Here is a 27,800-nt window from a genome sequence, read left to right as displayed (position 1 = left end):
ATTTGCAACACAGCAGACACGTCAAAATTTATGGGTAATAAACTTAATAACAATGCATATATTTGTGGAGACTGAGGTCAAGTTGTATTTTACAATTTTAAAAATGTGCAAAATGTCACAAATTACTTCAAGTTAAAGATTAGATAGCGCTGAATATGATAAGAAAAATGCACTGAGCTGTCACCAACGTCTTACAAATGCAGTTATGCCATCTAGTGGCAGAAAAATGACCAACACAAATCAATATCACACTTTTTTTTTTAACAGTACAGTACTTTTACATTTTAACCAAATTTTATGATCCATCCATCCATTTTCTTAACCGCTTGTCCTCACAAGGGTCACGGTGCAAATTTTATGAATCATTATGAAATTACTGTATCAATGACTAAAAGATGCAGCCATATTCCTATTAGTTAAATGTTTTTTTTCCAATGTTATTTACAAGAGTATAAAAATTAAAAAAAATTATACATTTATTGTACATTTTATTGTACATTTAGAACAGATATCAAATTTGTGATTGATCGTGAGTTAACTATTGAAGTCATGCAATTAATTACAATTGAAAATTCTAATCGCCTGACATTCCTGGTTTAAACTATCTGCAGGTACGTTTGAACGTACGTATACGTACTGTAAATACGTTTAAACGTTTTAACTTGCAAATATGTATTGACATGGCATTCACTTGCGCATGTGTATACCCCATGGTATTATGGGAAAAAATGCCAAATGGGAATCATGTACTGCTGACATAATAAATCATAAAAATGATTCATAAACAATGTTTACGTGCTTAATTTAAGAACATATTGGTATAATGTAGCCAAATTTTAACAAATAAATAAATAAATAATGTTATTTGTGAATGTGCAAGTCAATACAACCTGACATTACGGGTCGTTTGTCGCATTTAGCCTACAAGTGCATTTGAATGTACTTGCAAATACAGTTTTTCCTTTACACACATTTAGGAGTGGCGGCCCGCCGCTTCAAAATCCTAACCGCCACTCCTTGTTTGGGGTTGCGAATGTCAAGCACCTAGGCGACAGGCTGCTGACACCTGACAGGGCAGAGTCAGAGGTACGAATTCACAATTTATAAATAAACAATAAAGCAGCAAATTACCATTCGGAGAAGAGGTAAACGTAAGTTATTAGCTTCAGATAACTTGACATAGATTGAACAATTTAAACAGGCGGTAAGTAAAATCTGCAGTTTAGTGTCATTTGTTTACACCGCTGCGGTTTCTCAAAAACGTCTGCTGAGAAAAAATCCTAGCAGAATTAAATACTTGCTGACATATTTAAACACGTTTGAACGTACTTGCAAATACGTTCAAATGCACTTGGGGTGTTGTTTTTGTCAGTCACAGACAGTTCTATGCTTCCGTAATCAAATGCCTTATAAAAGTCTATGGGGTGTGAAATGGACTTGCACCAAGTATGATTGCCAGTCAAGTAAGGCTTTTAGCAGAGGAGGGACCATCGGCCCCTTAACAGCTAATTGTTTTGCTTTCAACATTAAATAAAATAATTGAGTATGATTAAGAGTTTATTACTTAGCACTCTATTTTTGTGAATACATTTTTCATTCTCTACACTGTAAAAAAAAAAAAGAATGATATTTACTTTAAATTCTAAGTAAATTTTACAAGGGAGATTTTGAGTGCATTTTAATTTTACCAGTTTATTAAAAAAAAACTTTACTAGGTTTATTTTTCAAGTAAATGTTAGTCTTTTTTTTTTTTACAGTGTAGTTATAATGATGATCACCAACTGTAATGGTCTAAGGAAAACCCATCGTGATTTGAGATCATTTTTCAACATGTACCTCAGTTGTATGTTTCCTTTTTTAAATTTTTTCATCTATTGAAGTGTTTGCAATGAAGAGGTAAAATCTCTTTTCAAAAGATTGTGAAGATTGATTTGTTATTGTTTTCAAACAAAACACTCCCTTCTCTGGATAGCTGGTCAGCAAATCAATCGACATTAAATGTTGAACCCACAAAGACCTTTGTCTGCCTATAAATATCACATCCTTGCCAAGGAAAGATGTTGACTTGGGCCATGGTCAGCAGTTTAAATGTTAGATATACTTGGAACAAATGACATGAGTCACCCAGGCAACTGGGCCAACATTTGTTGAATACTCTGATAAATTGTATGACATAATGCTAATTCATTAAAAGAGCGAAAGGAATTCCCATTGGCCTTGACTGTATTTTGCCATTAATGATCATTAGTGAACGTGACGACGCCTCCACGCAAAACAAACATTATTCTAACGTTAAAACAATCGGAGACTCCCTTTGTCGTTCATTTTCTGACATTAACACGAGTCCATCATTGCTGATGTCTTTCAACATAGCAAGTTAAGCTACGCACTCTCAGCCATGCTTGAAACCATTAAACAGTTATCAGTGACACGGGGAAAGATTTCTAACATTAAACAGCACTATTCATAGATTCTCCAACTGTAAACACTTGCCACTCTAAAACGCTTTTGTTTTATCATATTCCTTCCTCTTCGGCTTCCACCCTCTTCATAGTGTAAAACACAGTCATGCAAACTGTCACATAAATCTAAACCAGGAACTTTTAACTTTCCCTCGATGTCTAATGTGTCCATCTGGTTTCAGTAATGCACTCTGTCCTCTTGTTGGACTCGTAACTGGCGACTATGACCCTTCCAGCCGCTTGGTTGGTCCTCTCTGATCCATATTTTGGACTTGATTTAATTTGTCCAACGACCTAATCCTTCTTTTTAAGGGGCCAAACAATAACACATCACTTCTTTTTAAGTGGATAATACAGAGGATTACTTTTGCTTGCTGAGGTCAGCTTTATAGAAAGTACAAGACGACATGAAGCCACACTGTGATGAATTAGGACCTTCGTTTTTAAACAGTAAAGCACCCCAACATTCCTTCTTCACATCTTAAAAAAATAAAGCAGATGAGAGTAATCTGCAAACTCCCCGAACCATAACGTAGATTATCAATTTAACAAGGACTGTAATGTTAGGCTAACGTTTTTGCTAGCTAGCAAGTTAGAAAGTTAGTGATCAGTGTTTTTACATAAATGAATATCATTAATAGCTCATTTACATGTTTTTTTATTAGCCTAATGCTGATTGTTTATTTGGCAGAATAAGAATCGGATAACCGACTATTCGGCCAGTTGATATTAAAAAAAAAAAAAGAGGCTTACATCAATTAAGATAGGAAGTACAGGCAGAACATTTGACTGGCCTTTAGCATTTATTTAGTTTTACAACAGAAAAAAAACTTGCAAAAATTGACCAATTTCCTGTTTTTTTTGGATATGTATACAGTATATGAACAAAAAAAATAAAAATAAATAAACAGCCTCTTTTTTGGTTGTTGCTGATTTTTGACTAATTTAAAAGAGCTAATATTGGACAATTAAATAGGTCAGGCCCTAATATTACCATTATTAAGGGTCATTTGAGCACATTCCATATTTCAGAAATGCGTACCAAACTGGTATTCCTTTGCATTAATCAGTTTCCAACAAGTAGCTCTCGGCTACAAAAAGGTTGGTGACACCTGAATTAAACCCTGCTGGTGCAACCCACCCTTAATGTTTTAATTTTATTTTTGTCATTATGACGTTTTCCTAGAAAAAAATATCTGCTGTATTCTTGTGGCATACTTCTTTCTTTTAAGTGCACTCCAAATAACAGAAAAAAATGACAATCGATACTTCTGTCGTCTCAAATAAAGTTCTTCCTGCCGGGCCATTTACTCTAAATCACCCATATGCACTGGTTTACTGTTTGCAAACAGATACAACTAGAACGATTTTTTTTTTTTAACTGCATGGCCTAGAACTTAATATCAAACAACAGGTTCAGTTTTCAGGTGATATTTCAGAGTGAACCTTCCTATAAATATTGTATATTTAGGTTCATTCTTAAATTTCAACCAAAATCTAAATGCCTCTGACTTTTTGTGCCTAGCTTACTGTATGGTATTACTGTAGAATCCTACCCAAAAAGACACGCTGATCCCAAAATGACATTACAGTGACCTCTGCTGGTGACATATTATCCTCACAATGCACAGGTCTCTGCAAAATATACTTAAATTCATCTGAAATAGAGTAAATAATAAGTAAATAGCCTGTTTCAAGTAATGGGCTATCATTTCCATATGACTATAACCAACAATGGCCATAGAAAAGTTAATTTATTGTAATAGAAAAAAAAAGTATACAGAAAAAATGCTTCAATTGTGATGTACTGACTCTTCTTTCCAATCAAACGCTTATCTCAGCATACAAGTTGTTATTGTCAGTGGTCACGTGTCTTTAACAGTACTGTCACGTCTATTGTTGTCATATTACCCTAAAAATATTTGGAGGAAATACTGGTGAGAAATGTTATATCAAAGAAATATAATGTCATCGATTCATTGTATTTATTCAAATTCATTCCAAAATTAGTTACTCGGGGGGGAAGAAAACAAAAGAAAAACCACAACTTTATGTCTCAGGTTTGTGCTTGGAAAATATGTCTTCAGGTGCAAGGCATTGTCGATTAGTGGCTTATTGTATTAGTTAAAATATTATTTGTCAATGATCCCCTGAGAAGTTAAATTCAAATTCATTTATCAAGCACATTCATAAACATATAATGTATATTGCACTTATTTATTGTCTCCTCACTTTTGTCAGTTAAATCAGTAACTCTGTCATAAAATCATACAGAATAGCTAAACGACACAACATAATGGTTTTCTAAACCGTCTAATGCATTTTCTTTTTATAATATAACTGCATTTATATAGAATGTAATCATCAGTCATCTTTATTGACCAAGTATATAAAACACACAAGTTGACTTCACATTCATAGTCACAACCCGTTAAAAATACATAAAAATAGTCAAAGCCTGGCAGGTCTCGAGTTTCTTAGACGAAAAAAGAAAACAGGAAGGGAGGAAGAGGAAAAAACAAGGCTCAAACTATGCTCCTGAAATGGGGGGCACAGTATGAACCTGGAAAAAATGCTAAGCTAATCACTTTGCAGCTCTGCCTTTGGCCCGCCTACCAAATGTTGTCAGTTTAGTTTGTGACTTCAAAGAATAAGGAAGCTAGGGACTTGATGGTGATACAATATGATGACGAACAAATACCTGCCCATCTTAGGTGAACATAATGGAATGTGAAACATCAACAAGCACTACCACGACTAGTCCCACAAAGAGAAGACAGTTTGATACAATTGTGCATTCTATATTTTTGTTTTTTTAAATCATGTTTGTGCAATTGTGTAGGAGCACCATATATGGCACAAAATAGTATATCACAAATTTGAGTATACGACTTTTGCTTGTTTAACCCCTAGGCGTTATTGTGACCATTTTTTGGCTTTTTGTTGGTTCTGACCAAGCCATTTCAAAATAAAATACTGCCCGCGGGTTAATACCTGATGAGTCACTCTCATCCTCCATGACAGACTGCCAACAGCTGCAACTGTGCATTTGCCTGTGACAGTGTCTATTTATAAGATCCAGTCTCCTGGACAAACATGAATTAGAAATCCACCTTCAGTTTAGTTTCTTGAAAATGGTCACGTACACTGAAAAGTGATAAATGCTATTTTGTTACATCGCATGCTGTTTTGAAAAGTGTTTTTTCCCCCTGATCTTTTGAATGAACTGTGATCTAAGCTACATTGGAAGATGAAACCACTTCATGCGTCAGTAGGGGGTCCTCGTCTGTGACGCATACCACTTTCTTTTTCTGGGCAGGAGTTGCCTCATGATACATGTCTTTTCTATCATTGCTGCGTCTCCCAATTTACTACCTATGGGGTCCCTATGTGATCTTAAATTGATTACAGTTCATATTGTCATATTGGGGTCAGAATATACATGCCAATATTTCCTCTTTTTCCCAAGACTCAAGACTGGTCTGTAATCACTCGTCCAGTGGCTTATTTCACTGTTGACTTGGCGTAACAGGCACTACAATGTGTGTTGAAACCTGACTCTGTAGGGGTGAGCTGTGTCGGGCAAAGGTGCCTGTAACGGAACCCTTGGATAGCTTGACTGCTTTCGGAGCTGGAGCTGCAAAAGGAAGGGTGTGTTTACGAAGGAAGAAACTACTGACAACTCAGTCAGTTGGAATATTTGTGCCTTACATTTATTTTGGCAATGATGTCGAACCAACAAACGGACCATCGGAAATTGTCAGCCAACAAGAACATAAAGAAGCTTCGGGCCATCAGCAAGGTGTGCGGCCTGGCCAAAAGCTGGCAGCAGTGGATATCAGAGAATGAGAAGAAGCAGGCTGCAGAGCCTTGCGGATGGTCTCCATGGCAGAGCAACTCAACAGAGGAAGCCATCCCTAGCCAGAAGACAGAAGATTCTCCGTGTTACGAGGTTGCTTCTAAAAATGTATCTGACCCTCCGCATTTACCTGAAAGAACCGCAATTGAAGATGCAAACAACTCGAAGGTACCAAGGATTTCCTCCTCCATCAAGATGAAGCTGGTGATGAAGACAGCTACCAGTGGGCCGCAAGACCGAAGTGCAGGAGTTAAGCGACTGACAAAGAGTTCTGAGAAAGGAGGCTCGGGTGAAGACGCAGACGGGTTGTTCGAGACAAAAGGCTCTCCTACTCGCCAGAGAAAGTGTTCTGATGTGGTCTTATCACTGACCCAAAATTGGATGCAGGTCGAAAATGATGAGATGCCTGGAAAAGAAGATAGCCCAGAGGAACAGATTCTTGGTGCTGGAAAAAAAGATGGGCCAGAGGAACAGATTCTTGGTGCTAGAAAAGAAGATTGGCCAGAGGAACAGGTTATTGGTGCTGGAAAAGAAGATAGACCAGATGAACAAATTATTGGTGCTGGAAAAGAAGATAGCCCAGAGGAACAGATTCTTGGTGCTGGAAAAAAAGATGGGCCAGATGAACAAATTATTGGTGCTGGAAAAGAAGATAGCCCAGAGGAACAGATTCTTGGTGCTGGAAAAAAAGATGGGCCTGCGGAACAGATTCTTGGTGCTGGAAAAGAAGATTGGCCAGAGGAACAAATTATTGGTGCTAGAAAAGAAGATGGACCAGGGGAACAGATTCTTGGTGCTGATTCAATGGAGGATAGTGGACTTTCTCCATTAGAAAGTGACGCACTAAACACAGACAATGAAGCATCCTTAAGTAGCTTAGCGAAAGTCTGTGATGGAGAGTCACTGGCGAAAATCAAAAGGCCTCAAATCCTAACGTGAGTAAAAGATCTTTGCAGACCTTGTTGAATAGAAGCACCTGTGGCTAAAGACGAACTGTTTCAGGGTTTTTACTTTCTGGACCTGGATTCCCCAACCCTCGTGTTAGTAAGTCAGTCAGCAACAGAGGTGGCAAATCCAGGTCCAGAAAGTAAATACTCTTCTACATTTTGGCTTTAGTTCCTGGTGCTAGCTAGCTAGCTTACTCCCTAGCAGGTAAACGAGCACCATGGGAGCTAGCTAGCTAGCTACCACCTGAGGCTAAAGCCAAACTGTGGCAGGATTTTTACTTTTTGGACCTGGATTTGCCACCTCTGGTCAGCAAGGTCTTGACTTAGAACTAAAATATGAGAATGGTTATTGGCGGTACTACACTCACACATCCTGTCCTCAGGCCAAGTGAGGTAGAGGTGCAGATTCCATCCTGGAACCTGTTATGAAAAGGTACCTATAACACTGTCATTAGCCTGGCAATGATCCTGGAGCGGTGCTAGCACTTTGCAGGCACCACAAGAACAAAGAACTTGACTTTGACATGGAGACCCTTGATACTAGAGCTAAATTCTTCACAACAACTCACAATAATAGAATTACCCGGTACTAAAAAATGTCTACCACTGAATCATTTGATACTCCTGAGGGGCTCTGAGCCACAAATGTTGTTTCCTTTCTTGGCTGACAATTTGGCCTTTTCATGTCTGCTTTAACATTTAACAGGAGGTATAAATACGAAAAAGCTAGTAGAAATAAGAAGACTCTGGTCTAGTGGTTTAGTTTAGCGTCCTGTGGTATTACATAAAGCATGTAATCATGTAATCTTACATCCTTTTCAGGTCCGGAAAGGAAGCTGTGGAAGCCAATAAGATCAATGCTCTCTCCAAGAAATACAGCCCTGTTCGGAATCTCAAGAGCCGCTGGCAAAACTGGGCCTCGGTACACACTGATAACCAGAAGCTAAACCCTTTCAGTGAATACTTTGACTCCGAATACTCCATGTCACTCCGCCTCCGAAAAGGTCAAGATGGATACGGACGCCCCAAGGAAGGTACTAAAACAGCAGAGAGAGCCAAACGCGCTGAGAAACACATCCATGGAGAGATCTCCGATATGTGTTACGTGATCAGAACTATGGCTGATCCGGACCAAGACGGAAAGACACGAGTTACATTTGGAGAACTGTTTGACAGATATGTTCGTATCTCTGATAAGGTGGTGGGGATTCTAATGAGAGCACGGAAACATGGGAAGGTCCACTTTGAAGGGGAAATGCTGTGGCAAGGACAGGACGATGGGGTGATCATCACTCTGCTGGTGTGATAGCACGACCAACGGCTTTTAAATATGAAGCTGAAAAAAATTGTGTTAAATTAAAGAATAATTGATACAAAGTGATCTGATGCCTCATCCCAACTGGCTAACTTTATTTGGCCAAAATAAACTTTCTCTACCTCAACAAAATGTACACAGCCGTTCCGATTTCCAAAGAGACTCTTGAGGATGAACTATCATCCGGACGATTTTAGGAAGACCGTACTTGGCGAGTTCATGAGAGTGTACTCTGCGTTTTTCTTAATGAGAAACGGCCTCAGTCAAAGTCAAGTCTAGTCATGACTTTCCCTAATGTGTGATTTGGGATACTTTGGCCCTTGTTATTTATTTATTTTTACTTTTGTCAATTTTGTGTTTGTTTTTTGGGTCCTCAACGCTGTATGTATAATGTACAATAAATTGTAGAATATTTTTTTTTCTTCTAAGTTTTATACTCTTGTTAACATAAAAGTGGAAAAAATGTTAAACTAATATAAATATGGCTGCATCTTTTAGTCATTGATACAGTAATTTCATAATAATTCTTAAAATTTAAAATTTGATTTGTGTCTAGATGGCATAATTGCATTTGTAAGACATTGGTGACAGCTCAGTGCATTTTCTTTTCATGTTAAGAACTATCCAATCTTTAACATGAAGTAACTTGTGAAATTCTGCACATTTTTAAAACTGTACAATACAACTTCTCCACAAATATATGCATTAGTATTAAATTCATTACCCCTAAATTTTGATGTGGACTTGTCTGCTGCGTTGCGGCTGGAATTCCCCCAGTACAGGCTTTCCAAGTAAGGGGTGGTCATTAATTGCGCCTTAAAAAAATTTGTGGCGTTAAAGCAATTAATTAACGCACTAAATTTGGCGACGCTAATATAAATAAAATATACATGGGTTGGGAGGATGGATGTTATCAGTTAACTAACAAACCCAACATTGTTCATCAATACATGACTGAACACAACTGAACTGTGCAATCGTGAAAAAAATAAAGTTGGCAAATCACACCTAAACACTATACAGTATAACAAACATACTGCAGTGGAGAAACTGCAACTCCCTGAGTTCTTATCAGGAAACTACATTTAGAGGTGCCGCATATATATGCTGCATTATTTTCTAATTGAACCATCAACAACATGGCATGACGTTATATTATAGCAATGCAAGGTAAATCAGACCTGAAGTGCATCGACCACATGTCACATTTAAAAGATTTGGCAAAGTCACACAAAATGCAGGCAGGGCAGGTTCTACATGGACTGTATTAATAGATCAGAAGATAAGGTTTTAAAACATACCTGGAACTTGTTTTTAAACCCACAAGTACCTCCTCCACACATTTTCATCGCCACTTCACCTTGAAGGAAATGTATAAATTGAAACCAACGCGCCACTAATTTACTAGTTTAGCCAGACAGACTAATGCTGCAGCTTCTTTACAGGAAACGTAGACTTAATCTGAAGGCTTATTCAAAAATTGTCTTTTTTTCTGCATTACTGATATAAAGGCAAGCAACAGGTAAGGCTGATTTGTGCCCATCTGATATTAGAAATGATTTATTAAGTATTTTTCCCCTATTTTTTTTCTCCACAGAATGTTTTTACTTGTCTTTTCCGTTCTCCTCTCAACTATTTTCGCTGATGGTAAATCTGCACATTGACATTGGATGGAAGAACTAATATTTTTTTGACTTGATCGAGAGTCGTTGTATATTTACCAGATGTTTTTCAATTAAGAATTTGTGTATGTATTTTTTGCAGAATTGCCTGGCGCCCAATACTACTCGTACTCTAAACAGATTGGTGCTGGATCAGGAGGCTCGTATGTTATCAACGGCAATGGGAGGATCACCGGTGTACGAATATGGGAGGCATATAACAACTTCATCTTTGGGTGAATAATTAATTAATTTTAAAAATCATTAATATACAGTGAAAATAATTAAAGAAGGAAGCAATTTATTTTATCAGTACAAAACTATCTTTTATGGGAAAATAACAATACAGAATAAAGACTAGAGAGTGAATAATGCAAATTAATAAAGATTCAAAACATAAAACTAAATGCTTTACAAGCATTTAAACCAGGTTAAAAAATGTGCTCTTTTTCCATACATAGGATTAATTCTTTCAACATATTTTTTAAATCCTGATTTCAAATATCTTTGTAATGTAGTAAGCTATTTTTTAATTTCTTTACTTTGCTTTTAAATCTCTTTAACTCTTTTGTAACAGTTTTTAAATGTTTCACTTTTAATTACAGTATGTGAAGCATATTGAGTTACTTTGTGTATGAAATGCACAATAAATCTGTGATTCTATTTTATTCATTTATGTGTTTATTTATTTATTTATGTTTGACTACCCCTAGTGTCTGCATAGGTACTGGTAAACGTTGCATAAAATTTGATTTTTTGTTGTTGTTTCTTATTAAGCCACCTGTTTAACTCATTTGCTCCCAAAAAAACGCATACATATGTTCTATTTTAAATATTACCAGTGTCCCAAAGACATATTTATAAGTTTTTATGTTTTTTTTGTTTTTGTTTTTAATGCTAGAGCATACAGAAGGTTTTGATGGTTTTAAAAAGATTTGTGAATAATGATGAAATTTAGCTATATTCTAATGCTAATTGCTGCAAAAGGGAATCACAGAAATTTTCCAGATGAAAGAATAGTCTAATATTCTGTGTGCCTTGCAAAATCAGTCAATCCAGTAAAACAGCCAGGAGCAAAGGGGGTTGCTTCAGTGAAAATGGATGGGAGTGAATGAGATCATGTGTTGCTTGTTGTTGTGCAACCAGCCTAGCAGATAGCAAAAATCACTGTCAATGCTCATTGGTTAGCATAGGGGACCTCTCCACGCCAAATTTCAGTCCCAGTATGTCCCTATGCTATACTTCTAATTATGTTATTTTATATTACTTAATTATATTACTTCATATTACTTTTATAATATTTTTAAAATGTTCTAGTATCAGAAAACATAAATGAGAAGAATATAGAATTGCCATTCAATTTTATGTATCAAAAGTGCTAAATCTTGTTGGTATTATGAACCAGCTGTCATTTACTACTCATGAGTATTAGTCTGAAAAAAAATCGAACATCCCTACATATCACCATATTAAACCTTTTGATTAATATATTCATACATTTCAAGTTTGTCTATTTTATCTTCACCAGCCTCCAGCTACGGTATGACTACACGTGGACCAATGTGATGGGCACCCGGAGAGGCCAAATGCAGCAAATACTGTTGTTTGATGATGAGACCATTGTGCAGATCTCAGGAAAATATGCACACTTCATTCAGTCTCTGGTGTTCACTACCAACCTGGGCCGTTCCTTGCACGCGGGCAAGCCTCGTGGGCATTCGTTCAACATGTACGCCAACACAAAGAAGGCTGAGCTGCGATTCATCAGCGGCAGGGCCCACGGTGCCATCACCTCCATTGGGGCCCACTGGGCTGTTGTTTCTGAAACTTATTTGGAAAAGGGCAAATAATTGTGTTTAACCATTCATCTGCTTTGGACAGAAAATATTTTCCTGGTGATTTTAATCCTTAATTAAAACTGTCCATAGCGCACATGTAAAATAGTTATTATGTGATTAGCCACTTTTTTGTTTTTTACTTTGTCAAAGCTTTTTCAAGTCCGGGTTTATATGTCTTTTTTGTTATAATTCTTTGCTTTTGTATAGTGCTTTGAAGGCCAGTAAATTGCCATTAAATATCTATCAATCAAAGACTGAAAACTTAAAAAAATGGTTTGAGTGTAAATCTTTTTCAATGAATAAAGTTTTGAATGCCTAACAAAATACAATGATCTCAGTCTAACAGTTAATGCTGGGTTAAAAATAACCCAAATTGGTTGAAATAGCTACCCAGCTCTGGGCCCAAAAGCGACATACCCAATTAATGGTGGGTTAGCCAAACGCGCTGAGAAACACATCCATGGAGAGATCTCCGATATGTGTTACGTGATCAGAACTATGGCTGATCCGGACCAAGACGGAAAGACACGAGTTACATTTGGAGAACTGTTTGACAGATATGTTGGTATCTCTGATAAGGTGGTGGGGATTCTAATGAGAGCACGAAAACATGGGAAGGTCCACTTTGAAGGGGAAATGCTGTGGCAAGGACAGGACGATGGGGTGATCATCACTCTGCTGGTGTGATAGCACGACCAACGGCTTTTAAATATGCAGCTGAAAAAAATTGTGTTAAATTAAGGAATAATTTATACAAAGTGATCTGATGCCTAATCCCAACTGGCTAACTTTATTTGGCCAAAATAAACTTTCTCTACCTCAACAAAATGCCCCAGTTTCATTTTAGGATAATCCCAAAGCATGATGCAAAAGTGACGTACCAAATCAGAATTTCCGTTGTGTACTGTATTTGTTTTCTATGTCTGTCTGGTTAGGTTATTGCGCACGCCTGTGCTCGTCAACCCGGTCCCTTGTGTTTACCAATCAGCTCCCTCAGACACTCATTTCTTATCCAGGTGTTGCTCATTGTCTCATCAGTTCCGTGTTTTCAAGTGTTCTAGTTTCTTTCTGTCTTTGTCAGCTCATTGTTTGTGTTAGCATTAGCAATCGCTAGCTGTTTCCCAATTTGCGCTTTTGTCCATTCCTATGTCCTTGTGATCTCATGACACAAGTACTGTTCCAATTGAAAGTATGCATAAAGTAAGAACGGCGTATTCGGATGTTGTTCTTGTCAGCTAGCTTAAACCAAGGATGCTTTGGTTGGATACTAGTGAAGGCAGGGGTGGTAAAGATCCATTTCATGTTGCCATCACGTAAATACTTTAGAGTCGGGGTTTGAATTAGCAAGTACACAGCCGTTCCGAGAGTCTCGAGGATGAACGATCATCCGGACGATTTTAGGAAGACCGTACTTGGCGAGTTCATGAGAGTGTACTCTGCGTTTTTTGTAATGAGAAACGGCCTCAGTCAAAGTCAAATCTAGTCATGACTTTCCCTAATGTGTGATTTGGGATACTTTGGCCTTGTTTTTTTTTTTTTTTAAACTTTTGTTAATTTTGTGTTTGTTTTTTGGAAAATAAATACATTTCGTTTTTGCGTATATTGTGGCAGTAGTAAGGAGCGTATACGACTGACTGGAAACACGTCTCTATTCAACAACTGCCAACAACAGAATGGCGAATATTGCGCCAACAAACATTCATATCAAACGCGCCCCCTGCTGTATGCCTACTGGGTGAGAGGCATGGTCCTAAAGTCCACCACAATATCATGTTTCCCTGCAACTGGGTCCTCAACACTGCACTCCAAACCATGACAAAAATGAGCAGATAGCGTATAGCTAAGCCAACGGCTACTCCCCAGTAGATGACTGGTAAATGAATTGATGCCTAAGTAATATTTGTATTTGACACAACATGGCAGTTTTAGAACCCAGACGCAAAGATAGAGGTTGAGGCTTAAGCAGCTTTTATTAAACAAAACAAAAGTTCCTCGTCGAGAGGGAGAAAACAAAAGCTATTCAAAGTTAAACTAAAGGCGCTCCAAAAGGGAGGAAGTCTAAACTACAATCAAAACAAAATCACTCCTTAACTAAAACAATACTGTGGCTATTCAAAGTTACAAACCAAAGTTCTCTCAAGGGACATGGCAACAAGGCTGTGGACGGTAACAGGCTTTAGTGGCTCTGACGAAAACACTTAGGCACAAGACAGGGGAGACGCAGACCATTTAACACATGAAGGTAATGGGAAACAGGTGGACACAATCAAGAATCAGGGTTGACACTGACACCACACGAGGAAGGGCAAGTGACCTGAGACGAGAGGAGTCAGAATTTTCAAAATAAAACAGGAAATGACAAGACAACCTCACCGCGGTGTGACAGTATTCAACAGTTAAAAAAAAATCATACTTTGTCATTTCTTCTACCAATTATTAAAGTTTTTTAATGTTGAAGAAAAAAAGTATTACTCAGTTACTTTCAAATTAAATGTTAAAGTAATTTTAAACCTACTAGAGAAACTGAGAGTAATTTTGCTCATATCTCAGATGAAATGTAAAAAAATATAAGTATACCACAATCACATTTGTTCGGTACTTTTTTGTAAAATAATAATAATAATAATAATAATAATAATAATAATAATAACACTCTTGACACTCCCCACACAACTAAAAAACCTTACTTGATAATCTTTGAAAGATATCTGGCAATCTGGCTTTTTCTGACTTCAATGTTGATTATTGTATGTGTACGTCCAGTTAAAGACAGCATTTAGTTTACACAGTGTATATTTTCGTTCAGGATTACAGCACCCTTGTCTTATTGAATTTTTTTTATGACTCATTCTTAATGGTAAATGTTCAGTTAAGGAAAAGTAAGAAATGTTGTTTCTAGGCAAAATAAATTAGCACAGAGTGCACTAAATGTGGCCCACCAGAATGATGCAAAGTGCATTCAGCAGATTGCGAGTATTTTGAGTCGCTTAAAATAAATGTTTTTTTATGTTTTGTTTTTAAATGTATCTATCTTTCTACACATTTACACAAATAAATCCAGGTACTTTTTTTTTTTTTTAATGATCTCTTTTACTGTACCACATGCCAAATCAGTAACGATTATGCAACATGTGATGACAAAATCTGCACATCGTCTATTCAAAGTGAGACTGACTCAGATTTCTGTTATGTACTTTGATTACATAACACATTGTCACTTACTGCACTCAGTAAAAATATTTCTATGTAATATACAGTGTTGTACTTTAATACACTATTCAGATAATCTGTGGCCAAAAGTTAGCAAAACTGTGATCAAAAGCAATGAGCAAATTATCATCATAACGCCATTTCAAAATTAATTACACAAGCAAAAGCATCTGAGCGACAATTACAGCAACATGTGACAAGAAAAGCTGCAGATCATCAACTGAATGTCACAGGACCCATTTTCCAGGTTGAGCTGAGCCTCCTCAACTATCCATCCATCCATCCATCCATTTTCTTGGCCGCTTTTTCCTCACAAGGGTCGCGGGGGTGCTGGAGCCTATCCCAGCTGGCTTCGGGCAGTAGGCGGGGTACACCCTGAACTGGTTGCCAGCCAATCGCAGGGCACACAGAGACGAACAACCACACTCACATTCACACCTAGGGACAATTTGGAGTGTTCAATTAACCTGCCATGCATGTTTTTGGAATGTGGGAGGAAACCGGAGTACCCGGTGAAAACCCACGCAAGCACGGGGAGAACATGCAAACTCCACCCAGGAAGGCCGAAGCCCGGACTCGATCTCACGTCCTCTGCACTGGGAGGCGGACGTGCTAACTCCTCAACTATTTAATTATGAATTATGAACTAAACTGGGGAACAATTTGAGAAAAAAAAAATCTGCTGAATTTTATGCTGATTATAACTAAAATTGGCGTTCTGATTCCAAAATTGCAATCATTTTTTTTCTAGCACGTTACATTTTTTTTTTCATCATCTAATCTTTCAGGAAAGCAAAATTCCATTGATTAGCTATAGCAACACTATAGAGTTGATCGCAATTGGACTCATCCACAGCTACGTGGCTACTTGCTTGTGCAATCCCAACTGAGACTGTTCGGTGATAACAACAAAAGCTATCTCTTTGGCGCTCTTGATGAATGGATGGATGGATGTTTTTACGCTAAGGAACTTAAAGAGATTGGCAACCAGCATGAGATATCCGTTTTGAGCGAGACCAGTGTGCCAAGTCTCTCAAGATCGCCTCTGCAGCCTCATCGATGAAACTTGCAGCTCGTGCATCATATAAGACTTATTCAATAGCAATATTTTCTTTCTTTTTTTTTAGGAGAGGATTGATTTAGATCACTTGGAAAACAACCATTGCTGACCACGCGAGAAAATCTCAAACAAAAATATATTCAAAATAAAAGTATGAAAAAAAATTCTAAAAGTATGAATACTAAAACAATGTCCAATGCAGTCCCTATACAGTATATATATAAATTAGGAGTGTCAGGTGATTAAATTTTTTAATCGTAATTAATCGTATGACTTCAGTAATTAACTTATCGGTTCTAAATGTACAATAAATTGTAGAATACATTTTTTTCTCTAAGTTTTATACTCTTGTTAACATAAAAGTGGAAACAATTTTAAACAAATAGAAATATGGCTGCATCTTTTAGTCATTGATACAGTAATTTCATAATAATTCAAAAAATTATATAATTTAATATAAATAAAATTTAGCTAAAATTCAGATGTCCTGTACTGTAAAAAACGAGTGTGATATTGATTTGTGTCTAGATGGCATAATTGCATTTGTAAGACATTGGTGACAGCTCAGTGCATTTTCTTTTCATGTTAAGAACTATCCAATCTTTAACATGAAGTAACTTGTGAAATTCTGCACATTTTTAAAACTGTACAATACAACTTGACCCCATTCTCCACAAATATATGCATTAGTATTAAATTTATTACCCCTAAATTTTGATGTGGACTTGTCTGCTGCGTTGCGGCTGGAATTCCCCCAGTACAGGCTTTCCAAGAAAGGGGTGGTCATTAATTGCGCCTTAAAAAAATTTGTGGCGTTAAAGCAATTAATTAACGCACTAAATTTGGCGATGCTAATATAAATAAAATATACATGGGTTGGGAGGATGGATGTTATCAGTTAACTAACAAACCCAACATTGTTCATCAATACATGACTGAACACAACTGAACTGTGCAATCGTGAAAAAAATAAAGTTGGCAAATCACACCTAAACACTATACAGTATAACAAACATACTGCAGTGGAGAAACTGCAACTCCCTGAGTTCTTATCAGGAAACTACATTTAGAGGTGCCGCATATATATGCTGCATTATTATCTAATTGAACCATCAACAACATGGCATGACATTATATTATAGCAATGCAAGGTAAATCAGACCTGAAGTGCATCGACCACATGTCACATTTAAAAGATTTGGCAAAGTCACACAAAATGCAGGCAGGGCAGGTTTTACATGGACTGTATTAAGGCAGGGCAGGTTTTACATGGACTGTTTTAATAGATCAGAAGATAAGGTTTTAAAACATACCTGGAACTTGTTTTTAAAACCACAAGTACCTCCTCCACACATTTGCATCGCCACTTCACCTTGAAGGAAATGTATAAATTGAAACCAACGCGCCACTAATTTACTAGTTTAGCCAGACAGACTAATGCTGCAGCTTCTTTACAGGAAACGTAGACTTAATCTGAAGGCTTATTCAAAAATTGTCTTTTTTTCTGCATTACTGATATAAAGGCAAGCAACAGGTAAGGCTGATTTGTGCCCATCTGATATTAGAAATGATTTATTAAGTATTTTTCCCCTATTTTTTTTCTCCACAGAATGTTTTTACTTGTCTTTTCCGTTCTCCTCTCAACTATTTTCGCTGATGGTAAATCTGCACATTGACATTGGATGGAAGAACTAATATTTTTTTGACTTGATCGAGAGTCGTTGTATATTTACCAGATGTTTTTCAGTTAAGAATTTGTGTATGTATTTTTTGCAGAATTGCCTGGCGCCCAATACTACTCGTACTCTAAACAGATTGGCGCTGGATCAGGAGGCTCGTATGTTATCAACGGCAATGGGAGGATCACCGGTGTACGAATATGGGAGGCATATAACAACTACATCTTTGGGTGAATAATTAATTCATTTTAAAAATCATTAATGTACAGTGAAAATAATTAAAGAAGGAAGTAATTTATTTTATCAGTACAAAACTAACTTTTATGGGAAAATAACAATACAGAATAAAGACTAGAGAGTGAATAATGCAAATTAATAAAGATTCAAAACATAAAACTAAATGCTTTACAAGCGTTTAAACCAGGTTAAAAAATGTGCTCTATTTCCATACATAGGATTAATTCTCTCAACATATTTTTAAAATCCTGATTTCAAATATCTTTGTAATGTAGTAAGCTATTTTTTAATTTCTTTACTTTGCTTTTAAATCTCTTTAACTCTTTTGTAACAGTTTTTAAATGTTTCACTTTTAATTACAGTATGTGAAGCATATTGAGTTACTTTGTGTATGAAATGCACAATAAATCTGTGATTCTATTTTATTCATTTATGTGTTTATTTATTTATTTATGTTTGACTACCCCTAGTGTCTGCATAGGTACTGGTAAACGTTGCATAAAATTTGATTTTTTGTTGTTGTTTCTTATTAAGCCACCTGTTTAACTCATTTGCTCCCAAAAAACGCATACATATGTTCTATTTTAAATATTACCAGTGTCCCAAAGACATATTTATAAGTTTTTATGTTTTTTTTGTTTTTTTTGTTTTTTAATGCTAGAACATACAGAAGGCTTTGATGCAGCCTCTTAACTGAAGAGAATGCTTGAAGCAATGGTAGTTATTACAAAAACGGACAGCAGGTGGCAGAAGAGTATAAGAGAACAACCAGGGCCATGTTGCAACAAGCTGTTTTCCCTACAGTTTTAAAAAGATTTGTGAATAATGATGAAACTTAGCTATATTCTAATGCTAATTGCTGCAAAAGGGAATCACAGAAATGTTCCAGATGAAAGAATAGTCTAATATTCTGTGTGCCTTGCAAAATCAGTCAATCCAGTAAAACAGCCAGGAGCAAAGGGGGTTGCTTCAGTGAAAATGGCTGGGAGTGAATGAGATCATGTGTTGCTTGTTGTTGTGCAACCAGCCTAGCAGATAGCAAAAATCACTGTCAATGCTCATTGGTTAGCATAGGGGACCTCTCCACGCCAAATTTCAGTCCCAGTATGTCCCTATGCTATACTTCTAATTATGTTATTTTATATTACTTAATTACATTACTTCATATTACTTTTATAATATTTTTAAAATGTTCTAGTATCAGAAACCATAAATGAGAAGAATATAGAATTGCCATTCAATTTTATGTATCAAAAGTGCTAAATCTTGTTGGTATTATGAACCAGCTGTCATTTACTACTCATGAGTATTAGTCTGAAAAAAAATCGAACATCCCTACATATCACCATATTAAACCTTTTGATTAATATATTCATACATTTCAAGTTTGTCTATTTTATCTTCACCAGCCTCCAGCTACGGTATGACTACACGTGGACCAATGTGATGGGCACCCGGAGAGGCCAAATGCAGCAAATACTGTTGTTTGATGATGAGACCATTGTGCAGATCTCAGGAAAATATGCACACTTCATTCAGTCTCTGGTGTTCACTACCAACCTGGGCCGTTCCTTGCACGCGGGCCAGCCTAGTGGGCATTCGTTCAACATGTACGCCAACACAAAGAAGGCTGAGCTGCGATTCATCAGCGGCAGGGCCCACGGTGCCATCACCTCCATTGGGGCCCACTGGGCTGTTGTTTCTGAAACTTATTTGGAAAAGGGCAAATAATTGTGTTTAACCATTCATCTGCTTTGGACAGAAAATATTTTCCTGGTGATTTTAATCCTTAATTAAAACTGTCCATAGCGCACATGTAAAATAGTTATTATGTGATTAGCCACTTTTTTGTTTTTTACTTTGTCAAAGCTTTTTCAAGTCCGGGTTTATATGTCTTTTTTGTTATAATTCTTTGCTTTTGTATAGTGCTTTGAAGGCCAGTAAATTGCCATTAAATATCTATCAATCAAAGACTGAAAACTTAAAAAAATGGTTTGAGTGTAAATCTTTTTCAATGAATAAAGTTTTGAATGCCGAACAAAATACAATGATCTCAGTCTAACAGTTAATGCTGGCTTAAAAATAACCCAAATTGGGTGAAATAGCTAACCAGCTCTGGGCCCAAAAGCGACATACCCAATTAATGGTGGGTTAGCCAAACGCGCTGAGAAACACATCCATGGAGAGATCTCCGATATGTGTTACGTGATCAGAACTATGGCTGATCCGGACCAAGACGGAAAGACATGAGTTACATTTGGAGAACTGTTTGACAGATATGTTCGTATCTCTGATAAGGTGGTGGGGATTCTAATGAGGGCGGCACGGTGGCTGACTGGTTAGCACATCCGCCTCCCAGTGCAGAGGACGTGAGATTGAGTCCGGGCTTCGGCCTTCCTGGGTAGAGTTTGCATGTTCTCCCCGTGCTTGCGTGGGTTTTCTCCGGGTGCTCCGGTTTCCTCCCACATTCCAAAGACATGCATGGCAGGTTGATTGTACACTCCAAATTGTCCATAGGTGTGATTGTGAGTATGGTTGTTCGTCTCTGTGTGCCTTGCAATTGGCTGGCAACCAGTTCAGGGTGTACCCCGCCTACTGCCCGAAGCCAGCTGGGATAGGCTCCAGCAACCCCCGCGACCCTTGTGAGGACAAGCGGTTAGGAAAATGGATGGATGGATGGATTCTAATGAGAGCACGAAAACATGGGAAGGTCCACTTTGAAGGGGAAATGCTGTGGCAAGGACAGGACGATGGGGTGATCATCACTCTGCTGGTGTGATAGCACGACCAACGGCTTTTAAATATGCAGTTGAAAAAAATTGTGTTAAATTCAGGAATAATTTATACAAAGTGATCTGATGCCTAATCCCAACTGGCTAACTTTATTTGGCCAAAATAAACTTTCTCTACCTCAACAAAATGCCCCAGTTTCATTTTAGGATAATCCCAAAGCATGATGCAAAAGTGACGTACCAAATCAGAATTTCCGTTGTGTACTGTATTTGTTTTCTATGTCTGTCTGGTTAGGTTATTGCGCACGCCTGTGCTCGTCAACCCGGTCCCTTGTGTTTACCAATCAGCTCCCTCAGACACTCATTTCTTATCCAGGTGTTGCTCATTGTCTCATCAGTTCCGTGTTTTCAAGTGTTCTAGTTTCTTTCTGTCTTTGTCAGCTCATTGTTTGTGTTAGCATTAGCAATCGCTAGCTGTTTCCCAATTTGCGCTCTTGTCCATTCCTATGTCCTTGTGATCTCATGACACAAGTACTGTTCCAATTGAAAGTATGCATAAAGTAAGAACGGCGTATTCAGATGTTGTTCTTGTCAGCTAGCTTAAACCAAGGATGCTTTGGTTGGATACTAGTGAAGGCAGGGCTGGTAAAGATCCATTTCATGTTGCCATCACGTAAATACTTTAGAGTCGGGGTTTAAATTAGCAAGTACACAGCCGTTCCGAGAGTCTCGAGGATGAACGATCATCCGGACGATTTTAGGAAGACCGTACTTGGCGAGTTCATGAGAGTGTACTCTGCGTTTTTCGTAATGAGAAACGGCCTCAGTCAAAGTCAAATCTAGTCATGACTTTCCCTAATGTGTGATTTGGGATACTTTGGCCTTGTTTTTTTTTTTTTTTTTAACTTTTGTTAATTTTGTGTTTGTTTTTTGGAAAATAAATACATTTCGTTTTTGCGTATATTGTGGCAGTAGTAAGGAGCGTATACGACTGACTGGAAACACGTCTTTATTCAACAACTGCCAACAACAGAATGGCGAATATTGCGCCAACAAACATTCATATCAAACACGCCCCCTGCTGTATGCCTACTGGGTGAGAGGCATGGTCCTTAAGTCCACCACACAGGCCCCCCCCCGAACACCCAGAAGAGCACTCAAAAGGAAAACCTCACAGGGGGTTTCACCAGCCTGCCACATCGACTACGCAGCCCATCTCCCGGTGGAGCAGGTGAAACCTGTTGAGCAGGCGGGGCAGGCGAAAAAGGAGCAGGAGAACACTCAACATCATCGTGCGGAAACGAGGCTGGGGGCTTCGGAGGATGACCACGGCGAGGGACCCGAGCTGGCAACGGCACATCGCCTACAACCAAATGAGCTGGTTTGAGCCTATCCAACGAAACAGACTCCCTACGTCCACCCATATCAAGCACAAAATATTTAACCCCATGCTCAAGCACCCGAAACGGGCCGTCATACGGTGGCATGAGGGGCGACCGGTGGGCATCGTGGCGCACAAAAACAAAACAGGCAGAAAGTAAGTGTCGACGGTACAAAAACCTTAGGAACACAGTGGTGAACCGATGCAGGAGTCAGGGGCATCCCCGAAAGAAAGGACCGCGCGTCGGGACCTTCGGGCAGAAATTCACCCGGGACGCGAAGAGGCTGACCGAACACCAACTCGGCCGGGGCGACGTTAAGATCCTCTTTCGGAGCCAAACGCAACCCGAGCAAAACCCAAGGAAGACGATCGACCCAGTTACCGTCGGAAAGCGCAGCCCGCAGCGCAGCTTTAAGTGACCGGTGAAAACGTTCACACAACCCGTTAGCCTGTGGGTGGTAGGCAGTAGTGCGTGGTACCTGCACACCCAAGGACTCCGCTAAGGCAGACCAAAGTCCTGACACAAACTGGGGCCCCCTATCCGAGGTGATATCGAACGGCGTGCCAAAACGCGCGACCCAAGATGACAGGAACGCGCGGGCTACGTCCATCAAAGTCGTGGAGGGCAGGGGAACAGCTTCCGGCCACCTCGTAGTCCGATCTACCATAGTGAGCAGATGCGTAAAACGCTGCGACGGAGGGAGGGGGCCTACCAGACCAACGTGCACGTGGTCGAAACGCCTAGCTGGAATCAAAAAAGGTTCGAGGTCCGCCCTGGTGTGCCGGTGAACTTTGGCACGCTGACAAGCCACGCACGCCGCCGCCCACTCCATGACGCCCCTACGCAGTCCAGGCCAGACAAACTTGGCACTAACCAGCTTGACCGACGCACGAACGCCAGGGTGTGAGAGGGAGTGGATAGAGTCAAACATTCTCCGACGCCATCCCAAAGGAACCACAGGCCGGGGGCCACAGGGTTACACTTACCGGCCACATGCCGAACGTCTGTCGTGAATTCGGAAATGGCCGCCAAGTGGCGCTGCTGGCGGGCCGACCACGGTTCAGTAACCTTTGACATCGCAAACGTAAGCGGCCTATGATCCACATAAGCCGTGAAACGGCGCCCTTCAAGAAGGAAACAAAAATGTCGCGTCGCGAGATACAGTGCCAGCAACTCCCTGTCAAAAACGCTATACTTGCATTCGTTATCCGCAACTTACGACTAAAAAAACACAAGGGGCTGCGACACATTCGCCACGAGTTGCTCAACCACTCCCCCTACAGCTATATCGGAAGCATCTGTAGTCAAGCCACCTGCGCAGTGGAGATCGGATGGACGAGGAGGGCCGTCCTTAGCTTGCTGAAACGCCTGTGCCCGTTGCGGAGACCACTCGAGGGTGTCTTTAGCCTTCTTGTTCCTTAAGGCACTGTAAAGGCTGCAGGAGGTGGGCTGCACGCGGAAGGAAGCGGTTATAAAAATTAACCATGCCCAAGAACTCCTGCAGCGCCTTAACCGAGGCTGGGCGGGGGAAATCAATCACTGCCTGTACCTTGGCAGGTAAGGAAACTGCACCCTGCGCCGATATACAGTGGCCCAAAAAATCTATCTCAGTAAGACCGAATTGACACTTAGCCGGATTGACGATTAGGCCATGTGAATCGAGGCGCTTGAAAACCTGCGTTAAGTGCGACAGATGTACCTGCGGTGAAGGACTGGCCACTAAAATGTCATCAAGATAGACGAACACAAAGTCGAGGTCGCGTAAAACACAGTCCATCAATCTTTGGAAAGTCTGTGCTGCCCCTTTCAGGCCAAAAGGCATGCGCAGGAATTCGAAAAGCCCAAACGGGGTTATCACTGCTGTTTTGGGCACGTCTACCGGCTGCACAGGCACCTGGTGATAGCCACGGACCAAGTCCACTTTAGAAAAAATTGTGGTGCCAGCCAGACGCGCCGAAAAATCTTGAATGTGTGGAATGGGGTAACGGTCATGCGTAGTAACACTGTTTAGCCGACGAAAATCACTGCAAGGCCGCCAGGAACCATCGCTTTTAGGCACCATGTGTAAGGGCGAAGCCCACGGGCTGTTAGAACGCCTCACAATCCCCAAACGCTCCATTGTAGCAAACTCCTCCCTCGCAATTGCCAATTTGGCCGCGTCAAGTCGGCGCGCGCAGGCAAAAACTGGCGGGCCAACGGTGGGGATTAAATGCTCCACCCCGTGCTTAGTATCGGCGGTGGAAAAGGCGGGAGTCGTCAACGACGGAAAATCAGACAGTAAACGCTGATTAACGTCGCCCGACGCCAAAAGATTTGCGTGTGCTAATGGTCCGAGTCCCCCAACCTCACACGGGGAAAGTGGCGAAAGAAACAGCGTCAATCAAACCGCGGTTAGCAACATCAACAAACAGTCCATTTGCACACAGAAAATCCGCGCCAATAATTGGAACCGTGATTGAAGCAACAATAAAGTTCCACTGAAATTCACGTCCATGGAAGCACACAGTCGCCAGCCTGGAACCAAAGCTGATAATGGGTGAGCCGTTAGCTGCACACAGGGACGGTCCGCTGCTACTGGTCGCCTTTTCCGCGGCGGTGAGTGTAAGCAGGCTGACTTGCGACCCGCAGTCCACCAGGAAACGTCTCCCTGATGACGAGTCTGTGAGGAAGAGCAGCTCGCTTTCGTTGCCGGCGCCCACAGCCGCTATGGAACGCCGGCGTTGGAGTTTCCCGGAGCTTCGAAGGTGCAGGGGGGAACACAACGTCTAGCCTTGCTGCCGAACCGCTGGTGGAAGAAACAAAGAGCCCTCTCGCGCCGCTTCCGTGTCACCACTCCAACCACCACCGTCGGGCCCGCGTCCGGCATCGCCTCCAGGAGGTGATCGGCTGCCACACTTTGCACGGCGAATCCTCTCGTAGCCAGCAACACTCGATCCGCTTCTTCAGCCAAGGCCCGATAATCGCAGGACGCCAGGCAAGCGGAGTTGGCCAACACCGCGCGTACCGGAGGCGGTAGCTGCCGGAGGAAAATGTGCGGGAAAACGAATCCGCCTTCATCCGAGCCTAACAGCGTCAGCATCTTGTCCATGAGGTCCACTGCTGTGCCATCGCCCAACCGGGGCAGGGAAAGGGGTCTGTCTGCTCTCTCCGAGCCCGACAAACTGAACCTCTTGAGCAGAAGTTGTTTGAGCGCGGCGTATTTCCCGCTCTGTGGAGGTGCGCGCAATAGCTGCATAGCACGACGTGTAGTCAGTTGGTCGAGGGCCGCCACGACCGGTAATACGGTAATACCTTGGCTCATCAGCGGTGATTCCTCGTAAGTGGAAAAGCGCTTCAACATGCTGAAACCACGAGGCCGGGTCGCTCTGCCAGAATTCCGGCAGCCTCGCGCTAGCGGCGACGGCTGCAAGTTGCCGGAGTTGGGGCGACATGGCCGAGGAGGACACCTCTTCATCCGCTGTTCGAAACATTTTCAACGTCAGGGTCACCAATGTGGCAGTAGTAAGGAGCGTATACGACTGACTGGAAACACGTCTTTATTCAACAATTGCCAACAACAGAATGGCGAATATTGCGCCAACAACCACTCATATCAAACACGCCCCCTGCTGTATGCCTACTGGGTGAGAGGCATGGTCCTAAAGTCCACCACAATATCATGTTTCCCTGCAACTGGGTCCTCAACACTGCACTCCAAACCATGACAAAAATGAGCAGATAGCGTATAGCTAAGCCAACGGCTACTCCCCAGTAGATGACTGGTAAATGAATTGATGCCTAAGTAATATTTGTATTTGACACAACATGGCAGTTTTAGAACCCAGACGCAAAGATAGAGGTTGAGGCTTAAGCAGCTTTTATTAAACAAAACAAAAGTTCCTCGTCGAGAGGGAGAAAACAAAAGCTATTCAAAGTTAAACTAAAGGCGCTCCAAAAGGGAGGAAGTCTAAACTACAATCAAAACAAAATCACTCCTTAACTAAAACAATACTGTGGCTATTCAAAGTTACAAACCAAAGTTCTCTCAAGGGACATGGCAACAAGGCTGTGGACGGTAACAGGCTTTAGTGGCTCTGACGAAAACACTTAGGCACAAGACAGGGGAGACGCAGACCATTTAACACATGAAGGTAATGGGAAACAGGTGGACACAATCAAGAATCAGGGTTGACACTGACACCACACGAGGAAGGGCAAGTGACCTGAGACGAGAGGAGTCAGAATTTTCAAAATAAAACAGGAAATGACAAGACAACCTCACCGCGGTGTGACAGTATTCAACAGTTAAAAAAAAATCATACTTTGTCATTTCTTCTACCAATTATTAAAGTTTTTTAATGTTGAAGAAAAAAAGTATTACTCAGTTACTTTCAAATTAAATGTTAAAGTAATTTTAAACCTACTAGAGAAACTGAGAGTAATTTTGCTCATATCTCAGATGAAATGTAAAAAAATATAAGTATACCACAATCACATTTGTTCGGTACTTTTTTGTAAAATAATAATAATAATAATAATAATAATAATAATACTCTTGACACTCCCCACACAACTAAAAATTCTTACTTGATAATCTTTGAAAGATATCTGGCAATTTGGCTTTTTCTGACTTCAATGTTGATTATTGTATGTGTACGTCCAGTTAAAGACAGCATTTAGTTTACACAGTGTATATTTTCGTTCAGGATTACAGCACCCTTGTCTTATTGAATTTTTTTTATGACTCATTCTTAATGGTAAATGTTCAGTTAAGGAAAAGTAAGAAATGTTGTTTCTAGGCAAAATAAATTAGCACAGAGTGCACTAAATGTGGCCCACCAGAATGATGCAAAGTGCATTCAGCAGATTGCGAGTATTTTGAGTCGCTTAAAATAAATGTTTTTTTATGTTTTGTTTTTAAATGTATCTATCTTTCTACACATTTACACAAATAAATCCAGGTACTTTTTTTTTTTAATGATCTCTTTTACTGTACCACATGCCAAATCAGTAACGATTATGCAACATGTGATGACAAAATCTGCACATCGTCTATTCAAAGTGAGACTGACTCAGATTTCTGTTATGTACTTTGATTACATAACACATTGTCACTTACTGCACTCAGTAAAAATATTTCTATGTAATATACAGTGTTGTACTTTAATACACTATTCAGATAATCTGTGGCCAAAAGTTATCAAAACTGTGATCAAAAGCAATGAGCAAATTATCATCATAACGCCATTTCAAAATTAATTACTAGAATTCTGCATTATATTAACATTAGGCATCAGCCTAACGTCACTATTGCAAGTTATAAATGTAATTTTGCAACCACAAGCAAAAGCATCTGAGCGACAATTACAGCAACATGTGACAAGAAAAGCTGCAGATCATCAACTGAATGTCACAGGACCCATTTTCCAGGTTGAGCTG

At 39.8% G+C, this 27,800-nt stretch overlaps 3 protein-coding genes across 3 annotated transcripts; all 3 read left to right on the top strand.

Annotated features, from left to right (window-relative positions):
• The first annotated feature begins 6,189 nt into the window (after window positions 1-6,189).
• abrab (actin binding Rho activating protein b) lies at window positions 6,190-8,574 on the top strand. Its single transcript, XM_077549219.1, has 3 exons — window positions 6,190-6,763; window positions 7,100-7,256; window positions 8,091-8,574. The coding sequence occupies exons 1-3, from the start codon at window positions 6,190-6,192 to the stop codon at window positions 8,572-8,574; spliced, it is 1,215 nt and encodes a 404-aa protein (XP_077405345.1).
• Window positions 8,575-9,995: 1,421 nt separating this feature from the next.
• LOC144037517 (zymogen granule membrane protein 16-like) lies at window positions 9,996-12,389 on the top strand. The gene is made up of 4 exons (XM_077549053.1): window positions 9,996-10,105; window positions 10,181-10,230; window positions 10,348-10,480; window positions 11,773-12,389. The coding sequence occupies exons 2-4, from the start codon at window positions 10,182-10,184 to the stop codon at window positions 12,092-12,094; spliced, it is 504 nt and encodes a 167-aa protein (XP_077405179.1). The 5' UTR covers window positions 9,996-10,105; window position 10,181; the 3' UTR covers window positions 12,095-12,389.
• A 5,335-nt stretch (window positions 12,390-17,724) lies between these two features.
• Window positions 17,725-20,305, top strand: LOC144037516 (zymogen granule membrane protein 16-like). The gene is made up of 4 exons (XM_077549052.1): window positions 17,725-17,886; window positions 17,962-18,011; window positions 18,129-18,261; window positions 19,678-20,305. The coding sequence occupies exons 2-4, from the start codon at window positions 17,963-17,965 to the stop codon at window positions 19,997-19,999; spliced, it is 504 nt and encodes a 167-aa protein (XP_077405178.1). The 5' UTR covers window positions 17,725-17,886; window position 17,962; the 3' UTR covers window positions 20,000-20,305.
• The last annotated feature ends 7,495 nt before the right edge of the window (window positions 20,306-27,800 follow it).

Source organism: Vanacampus margaritifer, chromosome 17 (assembly GCF_051991255.1).
Source record: "Vanacampus margaritifer isolate UIUO_Vmar chromosome 17, RoL_Vmar_1.0, whole genome shotgun sequence".
Lineage (NCBI taxonomy): Eukaryota > Metazoa > Chordata > Actinopteri > Syngnathiformes > Syngnathidae > Vanacampus > Vanacampus margaritifer.
This window is presented reverse-complemented; position numbering and strand designations above follow the sequence as displayed.

What these genes read in the sequence shown, in the direction of transcription:
- abrab (XM_077549219.1), top strand. Translation starts at nt 6,190, where the DNA reads ATGTCGAACCAACAAACGGACCATCGGAAATTGTCAGCCAACAAGAAC. An exon ending in CCCAGAGGAACAGATTCTTG is followed by an intron (nt 6,764 to 7,099) that starts GTGCTGGAAAAA and finishes AAGATGGACCAG; the next exon opens with GGGAACAGATTCTTGGTGCT. An exon ending in AAAAGGCCTCAAATCCTAAC is followed by an intron (nt 7,257 to 8,090) that starts GTGAGTAAAAGA and finishes CATCCTTTTCAG; the next exon opens with GTCCGGAAAGGAAGCTGTGG.
- LOC144037517 (XM_077549053.1), top strand. Translation starts at nt 10,182, where the DNA reads ATGTTTTTACTTGTCTTTTCCGTTCTCCTCTCAACTATTTTCGCTGAT. An exon ending in CTCAACTATTTTCGCTGATG is followed by an intron (nt 10,231 to 10,347) that starts GTAAATCTGCAC and finishes TATTTTTTGCAG; the next exon opens with AATTGCCTGGCGCCCAATAC. An exon ending in TATAACAACTTCATCTTTGG is followed by an intron (nt 10,481 to 11,772) that starts GTGAATAATTAA and finishes TATCTTCACCAG; the next exon opens with CCTCCAGCTACGGTATGACT.
- LOC144037516 (XM_077549052.1), top strand. Translation starts at nt 17,963, where the DNA reads ATGTTTTTACTTGTCTTTTCCGTTCTCCTCTCAACTATTTTCGCTGAT. An exon ending in CTCAACTATTTTCGCTGATG is followed by an intron (nt 18,012 to 18,128) that starts GTAAATCTGCAC and finishes TATTTTTTGCAG; the next exon opens with AATTGCCTGGCGCCCAATAC. An exon ending in TATAACAACTACATCTTTGG is followed by an intron (nt 18,262 to 19,677) that starts GTGAATAATTAA and finishes TATCTTCACCAG; the next exon opens with CCTCCAGCTACGGTATGACT.